The sequence below is a fragment of the Triplophysa rosa genome, linkage group LG11, assembly GCF_024868665.1.
Source record: "Triplophysa rosa linkage group LG11, Trosa_1v2, whole genome shotgun sequence".
Taxonomy (NCBI): domain Eukaryota; kingdom Metazoa; phylum Chordata; class Actinopteri; order Cypriniformes; family Nemacheilidae; genus Triplophysa; species Triplophysa rosa.
Window position 1 is genome coordinate 16,693,102 of NC_079900.1, and position 12,943 is coordinate 16,706,044.

Here is a 12,943-nt window from a genome sequence, read left to right on the forward strand (position 1 = left end):
CTTTGATTATCTTCCCAAAACACATCTGATATTTTCATTGCTGGCATGCAAACGGTTGCTCAGTATCTGATCGGCACATATTTACAGGCCTGGCTTTTGGCAAGGCTTGTGTGACTGTTCATTTAATTATGTTTACTCTCGCTCCTACTGTTTGCTAGAAAATGCAGTGTCATTGAATTAGGATATTATTATTGTTATTTTCAATGCCGGCGACACACGGGAGGGAGGAATCGTATGCAAATGCATGGCCTTTGGTCGTGGGTCACGAGCTCGGGACTGCGGATGCTGTGCTGTGCATATCTGCCTTTGAGTTTACGGTCTCATTTAAAAACGCAATTATGTTCGTGCAATGCATGTCTATGAATGCGTCTTGCTGCTAAAATTGTATCGCACCCTTGTGCTGCTGAGGCCAGAAAGAGGGAGACACAACTCATGTGGTTGTTAATGATATGATTACATAAGACTAGAAATGGTAAGATACCTGAAATGGTCAAATAAACTGAAATGAAAAGGCGTATGTGACCCTGTCTGTGAAAATCAGGGTAATGCCTCATAATCTTATTAACATTTGTAGCACCAAAGTTTGGTTTTAATCATTCATTTCACTATAACTTTACATATCAAGGTCAAATTTTCCCATTATGATTTTATGTAGAAAACAGTAAATCACAAAAACTTCAGCTGGGTTTCACAGACAGGGTCACATATAATAACCACAACATTCAAGCTCCAACCATATTTTCAATAAAATAACAACTGTATTGAAACAACTATTATTTGGGGGTCAATGCTAATAAATGAAATGTTTGCTTTGAACAAATATAATAAAAAATTTAACTATGACCTTAAAAAGATCTGAACAAGCATTATTTTGTGTGTGAACTAGGGGTGTCACAATATAGTGATATTAAAAAACACGATTATCAATACGGTGTTACAGGTCCAGTGTATGATATTTAGCGGCATCTAGCAGTGAGGTTGCAAATTGCAACTAATGGCTTATTCCACCCTTCCCCCTTCCTTCCCTATGGTGGCTGACACAGAACAAACGTGTCTTCAGGTTTTCGCTTCTTTGCCGAAGGAGAAAACATATTTACGAAATGCACTCTGTAGAGCAGTTTGTCCGTTTAGGGCTACTGTAGAAACAACATGGTGAATTCCATGTAAGGGGACCCACGGTGTATGTAGATAGAAATAGCTCATTCTAAGATAATCAAAACATAACGCTTCATTATGTAAGCTCTTTATACACCTCTGAAGACATAGTTATGTATATTATATTGCATTTCTGTCAATAGATCCTCCACTAAACATAATATATTAAAGGTGCAGTGAACTGGCCGTTTTTATTGTTTTATACTATTGTCTGATGTCTACTTATGACGTTCGCATGATTTTTACATTCGAAAACATCTAAATCAATAAATAATGGGCTATTTTCTACCCTGGTTTTGAGGCCGGCTGGAGAAACGCTCGGTTTTTAAGGGCGGGCCGCATAGAAGACTTGGAGTAAACGCCCACTGCTATGATTGGATAGCAGCTTGCGTAGTTGACTTAGTTGGAGCCTTCTGTGAATTTGGTTAGACACGTAACGTTACGTAAAGTGATTTTACTCAAATTTACAGACTTATTTCCCGGATGTGATGGCAAGGCTTTGCGTATAGTTTGTATAGCCTATAGTTGTATGGTGTTTAGTGACATATGACATATACATGTCAGCATTTAAGACCCGCGAACCAGACAGAAGATCACTGCGATCGCAGGTCTCAAATGTTATAGTTTTCATGATAAATAAACAAACGGTAGACTCCCGGCCAAAATGACCCAGCACCAGAAATAATATCAAAACACTTCAAAACAGCCTCCATTATTCGCAAACGGTGGATAAAACCTTGAAATATGATATATGAGCCCGCCAAATCACAGAGATGCCGATTACAATTATTACAAATGACTAGAGGTCCCCAGGTAATACTATCAGGGCATATCAAGCGATCTCTAACAAAGCAATAGTGACGCATAGTACAAATATGTTTTACTCACATAAGATTGCTGCGCCATTCCTATCGGATCCAATATTGACGGCACAGCACTGCTTTTTAATTTTAGTCTCTCCGCAAAGACTTGTTCAAGGAATCCGCGTTGAAATGAAGCGAACAAACGCTCAATATTTCACGTGAGCTGGAACATCTTCAACCACACATTCCTACTGTCGGAATCCTAAGGAAGGTTATGCAGCGACTGTGTTCTTCCACAACCAGGCACTGCACAATATTTTGCGATCTTTAACGGCATGATGCTTACACTCGCTCTATCTGGTTCCGTGCAGCTTGTGTTCAGTACTGTCATGCGCGAACCAGTGGGCGGGGCTCGAGAAGTAGGCGTTGATATTTTTCTGTGGAGGCGGTGTTCAACTTATCTTAGATAGGTGCATTCCAGGACCTGCTGTTCGCGGAGCCTCGTGTCAATAACAGTTGTTATTTCAGTAACAAGGGCGTTTTCAGGTCTGACACTTACAGGATGTTCGCTTGAATACGATTCCCTCTTATATAACAAAAGCTTGGGTTAAAATTGTGGTCCTAGTTCACTGCACCTTTAATACTGTAAATAATTCAGCACACATTTAAAATTTTGAAATAAGAGTCACAATAGCTAAAAACTCTGTTAATGGTTAGACACATTTATTGGGTGCGAATCAGTGGACGAATATAAAGAACCCCCCCATTTTAAAGATGAATTTGACTAACAGAATTGTTTATTCATTAAAAAATAATATTATTATGAGTTATATGGGCCATGATAACAGTGGAGAGAAAATGTGATATTGTGTCAACCCTAGTGTGAACTACTATCCCTCCGCTAACTGTTGCTAGCACACGCTTCTCCAGAATGTCATTTCATACAGTAATACTAAGATTTGACTTCAATAGAATTAGGAGCCCAGCCAAAGCCTCAATTAGGATAATTTTGGCAAGATTTTTCAAGTGTGTCTGAAGTATACTTCAAAGTGAAATTGCCTGATTAACAATGCCACTGGGTTGGCCCTCCTGACTGGTTACAGCTGATCCAAATGCCAGGAAAACATCAAAGTGACAGTGTTAAACCCCTCAGTACCTGGTCTTTAAAATCACTCTATCATCCACATCTGGCTTGCTTGAATTGCTATTAGCTAAAACTGCAATTTTTAGGATGCTGACAATGTTCTCTCTAACTTTGAAGCAGTGTGCCTATTTGTTTTTGGGTAGCGCATTAATTCGGGGCGTTGCTGTGGGCGATCAAGGAAGAAATTGATGCAGGTCCTGTGGGGCATTTCTAATGCATTCTTCGCTACTTTTCCGCTTCGTCCTCCATTACTTCAGGCGAACTATCAAAAACAACAATAACGTTAAAGAAATCTTGTCAAGAACAGCAAAGCGCGGCCAGTGTTTGACAGATAAGGCTGCTGAGATTCGCCGTCCGTAATCGAGCGTGTTATCATCTTAAAAGGTTAAGAGCGTCAGTAAACCTATCAACATCTACTATCGCGAAAGCTGACAGGCATCTTATTATTCCTCCATCAGGAGTCGTAGTGAGCGGCGCGTCTCTCCCACGCTAATGAGGAGAAACGGCGGAGCTCTCCGGCAGACGGTCCGTCAGCATGCCTCAAAACGCCCGCTGTCGCCTCCTATCAATCTCACCTCAAATTACAGGTGACAAGTTATCAAATCTGAGATATTACAAACTAAACATGATCTCCCGGGAGACCTATTTGTTTAAGATATAGGCAATTAAACAAGGTGCTGAGTGTCAGGGATGAAAGACTTGCTAGATCGCTGGAGCTAATTTGAAACTCCTCGAGGAAATCAGGCGGTTCGGGGGGGATTGAAGGTAGGGGGCGAGGTGAAAAGATTCTGGTGGGATGATAATAACAATAAGTGGGAAAAAAATTAAAGTAGATAAGGTGTGGAAGGGGGATCTGCTTTAATCATATTTAGTCTCTCGGGTCAGTTTACGGCGCAGGAAAGCAGCTTTTGTTTGAATGTAATCTGCTAGCAGGAAAGGCATGATAAAAATTTATGGAGGTGTTCATTAAATCTTAACGACACCGTTCACGAATGATCCCTCCGACGATGGTCCAGCTGTTCCTACGGAAGTCTGAGCATTCTCCGCCCTTCAGGTAGCGTACGCCAAAAGCTTTGGCTCGCTCTCATGATGGGAGAAGAGCGGGAACGGACCAGCAAATGATAGCTTCAGGTGGAAGTGTTTATCACACGGCACTGACTGAGCGTGGCATAAATTTGTCCCCACAGCAACATTAGCTGCTCATTCAAAATAACATAGAAATGTTATTATATTCCACTGCCCTTGAGGGACGACATTTTAAAAGAGCTGCTCGTTCACACTCACAGGTGATCTGTTATTCTAAATCACTATCAGAAAGAAAGAAAGAAAGAAAGAAAGAGAGAGAGAGAGAGAGAGAGAGAGAGAGAGAGAGAGAGAGAGAGAGAGAGAGAGAGAGAGAGAGAGAGAAAGAGAGAGAGAGAGAGAGAGAGAGAGAACGACGAGGAGAATGAGGCAGAGAGAGAGAGAGAGAGAGAGAGAGAGAGAGAGAGAGAGAGAGAGAGAAAGAAAGAAAGAAAGAAAGAAAGAAAGAAAGAAAGAAAGAAAGAAAGAAAGAAAGAAAGAACTACATACTACATACATGCAAAATAGTAGAATAATACTATTCTGAATCTGCCAATGAGTCAACATAGCCCGATGAAACCACTTTCAAACACCATAGTGTGATCTAGGAATGAATATTTCATGCCTGTATTCAAGCATGCGATTTCAACATTTTACAAAGGTAATCTCTAACTGAACATCTACAAAAACTGTAGTGATGGAGACTGATTTCTTCATGGACAGGTAAAGTACATCTTTGATTCTGTTTGTGCACAAACAAGGATTTCGGGAACAGTAATTGATTAAACAGAAAGCGTGGTCTGCTTTCATTGACAAAAATCCAAAATGATGAAAGGCGGCCGGGCGCAGAAAAACAGACAGATTTCCTTAAAAGGCATTTTCATGGACCCCATGAGATAGCCAGACAGAACACAACATCCAGAGTCTCAATGTCCACTATAAATTCAATATCTGCTCACACAACAGGCCAGAGCTTTGTTGATGTCAGAGAGCACAGCATCTTTACTGAAATGAAAACCAGGGGAACAGAGAAAATTTCACACAATATAAACCCAGCACCAGCAGCCTGTGATGTTGTTTTTAATCTTGGCACTATAGATCTACTCCTACTGAGCTGCCTTACTGTCTACATGGACAGACACTTCCAAGGTAGCATCCGAAACATCACAGAGCCTCATAAATGACTGATATGTTGTACACCTGTCAAATCATACACTGTGAAAACTGTGAAAGTGGTAATATTCCAATAGCTGGGGCAAAAGAAAAAAATTTCAATAACAATCATTTATAAAAAAAATGTACATGTTTTACATATAACTTTACACTCTACATTTCAAAAATCTGTGAAAAATTTGTAAATTATTTTTTTTACAATGAATCTCTATTAGCATTAAAACACATAGCACATAAATCTACAGTAAATCCGAATAGTCTTAAATCCTCAACTAATTTCAACACTTTATCACCAAATATATCACAATTTCTATTAATTTGTCCACATTCTTCTATAAGTGACAAATGTCTAAAATAAAACAGTAAAATTCTGTAAAATTAAATGTTTTGGTTAACATATTGCTAAACTTACAACATGAATCTGAATTAGCATTAAAATTCAAAGCACTTGAATGTACAGTAAATCGTATTAAATCAAAAACAATTAAAAACAATTTTACGACTATATAAACAAATATATCATCATTTCTATTAACTTGTCCACATTCTTTTATAATAAGTGAGAAGTTTGTAAAATAAAACAGTACAATTACATAAAATGACAATGTTTTAAAGAGTAGGGTTATCATGTTGCTATAAGCAAACAACATGATACTCATGTAGCATTAAAACGCATAGCACTCAAATCTACAGTAAATTCAAACAGTATTGAATCCTCAATTAATTTTAACACTATATCACAAATATAGCACCATTTCTATTAACTTGTCCACATTCTTCTATAATAAGTGAAAATTTTGTCAGATAAAACCGTAAAATTCCAATTAAATCCAAATAGTATTACATCCACAACTAATTTGAACTACATGTAAATGTATTGTAACTATATCACAAAATCTCCATTTCTTTGAAATTGTCCGCATCCTGGGATTGCCTTCTGTGATACACTGCTGCCGCTTTTGAATCTCGCCAAAACAAGGTCTCTTGAAAGGCAGCCTAATGTTGCTTCCTAGTGCCCACTGTGTAGTCTATGTTAATGACAAAAACTGAGTATGAATGGGCAAAAGTCTTTGAAAGGGATCCAGTGAAGCCACCTGTGGACACAAGCCTTGATGGGAGACTCGAACAGAAACAATGGACACATCTCTGCAGAAGTGCCAGCTCGGTTTTAAAATGGTGGATTATTATTTCAGCCGAGAGAAATGAAACAGAACCAAGCACACGGTTGCCTCCAAATGAGATCATTAGTAACGGCAAATAATGACTGAGCTGGTTAGTCGAAGCCTATTTCCTTTCAAATAAATCAAGCTGCTGGGAGAGTTAAAATGCCGCTTTTGCCAGAAAAAAAATAGACAGACAGACCGCATTCAGGTAAATGGTCTGTATCAGAGGAACCACGTCCACACGTTTACTACACAATATGGTACAATATATTCAGGCTCTATTAAAAAGAAATCATCTCCACACGTGCCACACGTCTGACGCTGGAAAGCCCAAGGCAAACCTTCAGACTGAAATCATGTTTTACTCTTGATACCAAACTGTAACGACAGGCTCTGTTGAGTGTTCTCAATTAATCAGCCATGATCACATGTTCAGTGGTGACTTTTTCAACTGCTCTGACCTTTCTCAAGCCAGCTGTGAGGGATAATGAAGGGACGAGAGAGCTGAGCCCCGGGGAGACGTCCAAATAGAGTTCATGTCACAGGCGTTTCAGCATGGTGCAGAAAAATTGTTTCATGATTGGATGGATGATCACTTTTAAGCAATCGTAAGAGATCAATGTTAGTTTTTTGTCCAATAGGAGAGAAAATGTTTCAAAATATGCAATAAAATAACTAAATAAATACAGGATGTGATCTCAGTTAAAGCGGCTAAATGTATTGTATGTTCATGTATTCATCACTTTTTTTATTGCGGAAACTATTTGTGATGAAACCTAAACACCTTCTTCGGCTTCATACAGTAGTAGTCTATGAAAGCCATATCACATTTAGTCACTGTTTTGACCAGCTCACGTCACTATAAAACTTGTGTGAACACAAGCAATGAGTTGCTGACTGCAGTTCACTTAATGGCCACCGGTGTCACTAATAACAAGGGTTTCAAATTCTACATAGTTCAGCCAAAAATGAAAATTCTGTCATGAATTACTCACTCTCTAGTTGTTCCAAATCTGTAAACACTTATTAGTTTGGTAAAACACAGAGAAAGATATTTGGACGAATGCTTGTAACCATCATTGACTATAATAGCAGGAAAAATGACAACGGTAGTGCCACAGAACTGTTTGCTGTCCTACATTCTTCAAAATATCTTGTTCAACAGAACAAAAAAATGATAAAGTAATTTTTCCTACTATGGTAGTCAATGGGGTCCAAGAACTGTTTGGTTATAAGCATTCTTCAAAATATCCTTATCTGTGTTCATCAGAACAAAGAAATGTATACAGATTTGGAACTACTCAGAGGTGAGTAAATGAAGACAGAATTTTTATTTTTGGGTGAACTGTCCCTTTAATTGGCAGCTTTCTGAAACATGGATACAAGCTTCTAAACAAACTAAGAAAATGTGGATGTGATTCATTTGAGTAAAGCCAAAGGTCAAACACAGTGAAAAGCAAAATAAAAGTCTGGTTAACGTACTACTAAGATACTGGTTCATATTAGTTGTACATTGTCCTATTTTTATCGATTTTTCCCTCAAGGTTAAAAACGCTGTCATCATATCTAGGTATTTTATTATAGTTTGAATAAATACTATAGTATAATTAAGTATTTTTAATGTGGGCAAATATATTACTATTGTATAATAAAAAACAGAAAACACAGAATCCACAAAAAATTAAATTTGGGAAAAATATTCTCTCCAATCATAAAAGAATAAGTAAAATATGTGTAATACTTAAAGTCGGGGTTTGTTCAAATCCCTAACCTACTGTATGTGCAGTAGTAATAGTCATACTTGCTTTAGCAAGCACCGCTAATTACAGCGAGACCAAGGTCAGAGTTCTCCAGAGGGAGGTTGTTTTTCCTTTCAACGTTAATAGTCTTAACTTGAGTTACAGCTCTGAAGTGAATTCTGGGTCATTTCTGAACAGAAGCAAGTGCCATGGGTGATTTTGACATTAGAATTTGACTTTGCACATTAAGGAGCGTCTTCTGTCTATATGTGAAACTGAAACGGATATCAGGAGAACCACTACCAACTGGAAACTCTTAATTTCCCTGTCTGTGTCATCCCACGTCTACTTGCTGAAAATAGGGAGTGTAAAATGAGACAGTGAAATCACACAATGATAGAGCCCTTCATTTTCCCCGTCGCCATTGTTTCTCAAATATCAGAGGAATTAACACTTCAATAGGGAAATTAATTACTCAGTTTCAACAAAAAAAGAAGCTTCGCGACCTAACAAATCGCTGGTTCAGAAACAACCGCACACATTCACGCTCATACACACGTTCATTATGATAATACAATTGTACTTTGTCTGTATTGTATTCACAAATTCAGTGCTAATCATCTAACGTGATAATCTGCAAACCGGAACAAATATAGAAGAAACTAACAGCCGTGCTCTGCGCGAAAGGCTTTTTTGGACGAAATAAATGCGCTCCATTCATCTGGATATTAAAAGTCATAATTCAACTTCAATTATTAACTCCGCAGTTGGTACAGAAGCACAGTGCTCGTCTTTATTAGTGCTCTCCAGCCTCTGTCTTACTCCATTTCCCCAATATTTAAATCATTAAGGTTTAATTTAGTTCTGAAAAAAAAATGCTGGTTAAATATGCCTTTAGCCTTGGCTTCGGTCCTGTTTCTGCCGACCTTCAAAGGCTCTAAGTGAATGAATGGGATGCACAGATTAACATTGTGTAAGCTATGCCCAGTAGAACCTGCCAAAGCTGTGACGACACAGGCAACAATCCTGTTCAGATAGCAGATCCAATTGTGTCAGTAGAACAAACAGCTTGTCCGTATTATGTCATTCTCTGGATGTTTATCTCACCAGATTCAGAAGTGAACTATTCAAATGAAGAATCTGAATTGAGGTACAGAACAGTAGAAATGATAAGAAATACAAAAAATCGGTCAACTTTTATTCACCCTCATGTCATTTAAAACATGTGACTCTTTCTGCTGTGTAAAACACAAGAAGATATTTTGAGAAATGTCTGAGAGGTTTTGTGTTCCTACAATGGGGGCCAATGTTGGTTTAACGACATTCTTCAAAATATCTTCTTTTGTGTTCGGCAGAAGAAAGAAAGTCAAACAAGTTATGAATGACATGAAGATGAGTAAATTATGAAAGTTTTTTATTTTGGGGTGTCAATAGAGTAAACTTTAAGTATTACTATCCAAAACCTTGAAAGTGATGCTGCGTGGCAAAATTTCATTTCTATTCAAATTTCAATTCATATTTTCAAAAGGAATCAATGAGTGCAGCGCATTCCACATTTGCTTCTCTCAGCTTCTAAATGTAAAACATCAGCTTGATCCTGTCGATGGGCACGTCTGAAATGAGTACATTAAAGTCCAGCCACATCGCATGAGGCAAAAACAAAAAAGGGAGAAAGCAACAAACCGCGGGCCATAATTCCAGCGGCTGGTCGATAGTTCTGTCTGGGCTATATCAGTGACTGACCGCGTGACACTGGCTGCAGGGTAATAGAAATTATATAGCACCATTCAAGCTCTTCTACTTACCCGCCACATTCAGGTAAATGGATGGACTTGTCTTGTTTTCTCCGTTCTTCTCATTAACAGCCTGGACGTAGTACCTCCCGCTGTCCGCCGCGGCAGTGGCCAGCACCACGAGCTGGTTCTCTAGCGTTATAGCTCTACAGAGAACAATAAAGAGAAAGAAACAGAGCTTTGATAAACTATTATTGACAATTAGTCTGGTAGCCTAACAGATTTCACAATGGGAACAGAGTGACAGGGCTTTAATTAGTGAACTGATGTTGTATTGGGTTCCATAAAACGATGTTTGCTGTAAACTCATTGCGCCCCGGGTTTGACTGGGAGACGTCTAGCGTGGAGAAATTTCATGGGGCCCTGAGCGTTTTCAATGTACCTGATCCCTCATTCTGACACAAGCTGAGAATCAATGAGCGATAAGGGTCATTACGGACAGAAATACAGCTGTTGATGTGTATACACCCACAGGGCTCATGTCTAAGAGAGAGAGCTGAATGCTGGAACCCACACATGAATGACACTGGACGAAAATGCCACCGAAAGTGTGTATATAAACGCTTCCGTTATGAATGAATTCAATTGATATATATATTTTTAAAATAACATTTATTACAATTCATAATAATCTCTAATCTTATCTATATTCACTGTCAGAGTGTATGATGTAAATGCTAAGAAAATTAGGGCTTTCAAACGATTAATCGCATCCAGAATTAAAGTTTGTGTTTCCATAATATATGTCTGTGTACTGTGCATAAGTAATTTATGTTTTTATAAACATACACATACATGTATACATATATTATATTTACAAGTATTAATTTATATTTATTAATTTTACTTAAATATCTGCATGTATGTGAATGTGTTTATAAATACAAAAGTATAATGCACAGTGCACAGTGAACCGAAAACACAAACTTTTATTCTGGATGCGATTAATCGCGATTAATCGTTTGACAGCCCTGAAGAAAATACTATGGACAGTTTCAGCTGCAACAACTTAAAAGTTACATGGTTAGACTTCTACAAAGAATTGATAACTGTTGAGTAGATTTAATTTAATACAATTAATACACAATAAAATATTATTATAAATTAATAGTAATATAAAATAAATTGTTATATTATAACAAAACATAGGCCGGAAATTAACTTCTGTGTGTGGTCGATGAAACGTCTATAAAACTATAAAAACCTATAACTAATAATATAATATCTATAATATAATATAAACTAATAATATATATCTAATAATAAAAAATGGATTCTAGCAGAGCATTTATGTTGCTGTATTTATTATTTATTTACACTTTATCTGGATTTTATATACTGTAAGTAACTGTTCAAAATTGAATGTATATTACAAAATAACACTTGCAAAAAAGACCAATCATTCTCTCTCTCAACAGAAAAGAGCACTTTTCCCCAAAAACCATTCACATAAAAGCTTTTAAGAATCATTTTTTATAGTTTTTCCACAAATAATAACCTTTTGTGAAACTAAAACGTTCTGCGGATGTTAAAGGTTCTTTATAAACCATTAAGGTTATTCAATGGCATCATACAGCACCACTATTATAACTCAAAACACACCAAATGCATGGTTTCACAAAGTTCGATTCTAACTGCAGTACAGCACAGGCTATCTGGCGATCAAATTCAGACACTTATTGACTGATGACAAAGCAGCCGCTCTAATTGATTAATCTCAGCACGCCACACCTCATCCATCAGTCGCAAGTTTGCAGCCAAGACACTCGGCGACAGATGTGCATCATTATCAATTTAATCGGGTGCCAGTCTCTCTGCTCTTCTTTAAGGTGAAATTACCATCTCAAACCGCCGACGTGCCACAAAGAACATGGCGGCGCTTTGATTACGCCCGACTCCACGTAGGCTAGAATTGTTTTCTCTTTATTTCCGCAGATGAAAGAAATCCCCTATTGCGTCTCTCTCCAGCCCTAACTCCTACTCCTTATGCCGACTCCTTTCCCTCCCTTGTTTTCTGATTAATTGATGACATCCTCAATTACACATCACTGCTGTCTAAGAGATTTTCTGCTCAGGCGTGACCAATGCGAAGAAAGCCCTTGAGAGGCTGAGCACGACTTGGGGATGCTGTGAAACTTATGATTAGTTTTGCAGCTCCGTGGGACCTGTAGCATCATCCATCCTACGCTGGGAGTAAGACTTGTGACTTCTTTCCAAGACAGATCTCTACAAACGATTGTGAAGTCGCCGGGACGTTTAAATAAAAAAATAAAAAAGAGAAAATTTGGCTGTCTGCGTTCCGGCGTCAGACGATATCGATGTGTAATTACAGCGAGCTTCGGTTCTGCTTATTGCCTCTTCAGCGTTCCGTAATTAATCTGCGATTAACATAAGAGATCCATCAAAACTCTGTGAATTGTTGAGTGGGGGGTCTGTGAGAGATGAGGATGCATTACATCACTGTCTGCACCCTGACACCTGGCCGCAGATCCGGTCTGCACGTGGGAAATAAAGGTGCACTTCACAGATGTCAGCGACGGCTCGGAAAGGTCAAAGCGGCCCACCTCGATAGACTTTTAATTATTAAATATGCAAAAGGTGAGATGGCTTGGCAAACGCTAGGGCTTTTAAATGGATGTGTACATAAACAGCTCACCTTTATGATGATTTAAGGGTCTAATAGCCTGCGAGATCTGTATAGCGCTGCCAGCGGAGGTTTGTAAAGCGTGGACTGAACGTTTACCTTGTTTATACTGCGAGCGCCATCAATGCGACCTGTGTATAAAGTGCTTTTATGATTAGTCCGGATAGTTTGTATTCCATAACGATTGATGAATAACCCCCTCTTGCCGTTTAGTAAACAAAGCATAGAGGAAACGGTAATGGGAAGGCTTGTTTCTGATCCCTGAGG

General features: G+C 38.3%; 1 protein-coding gene across 1 annotated transcript in view; it reads right to left on the minus strand.

The window, feature by feature from the left end:
* sdk1a (sidekick cell adhesion molecule 1a) overlaps positions 1-12,943 on the minus strand; it is a 295,667-nt gene that overhangs the window by 112,227 nt on the left and 170,497 nt on the right. Inside the window, exon 5 of the mRNA XM_057345051.1 lies at positions 10,045-10,178. Within this exon, the coding sequence (XP_057201034.1) occupies positions 10,045-10,178 (134 nt within the window). The remainder of the gene's footprint in view (positions 1-10,044; positions 10,179-12,943) is intronic.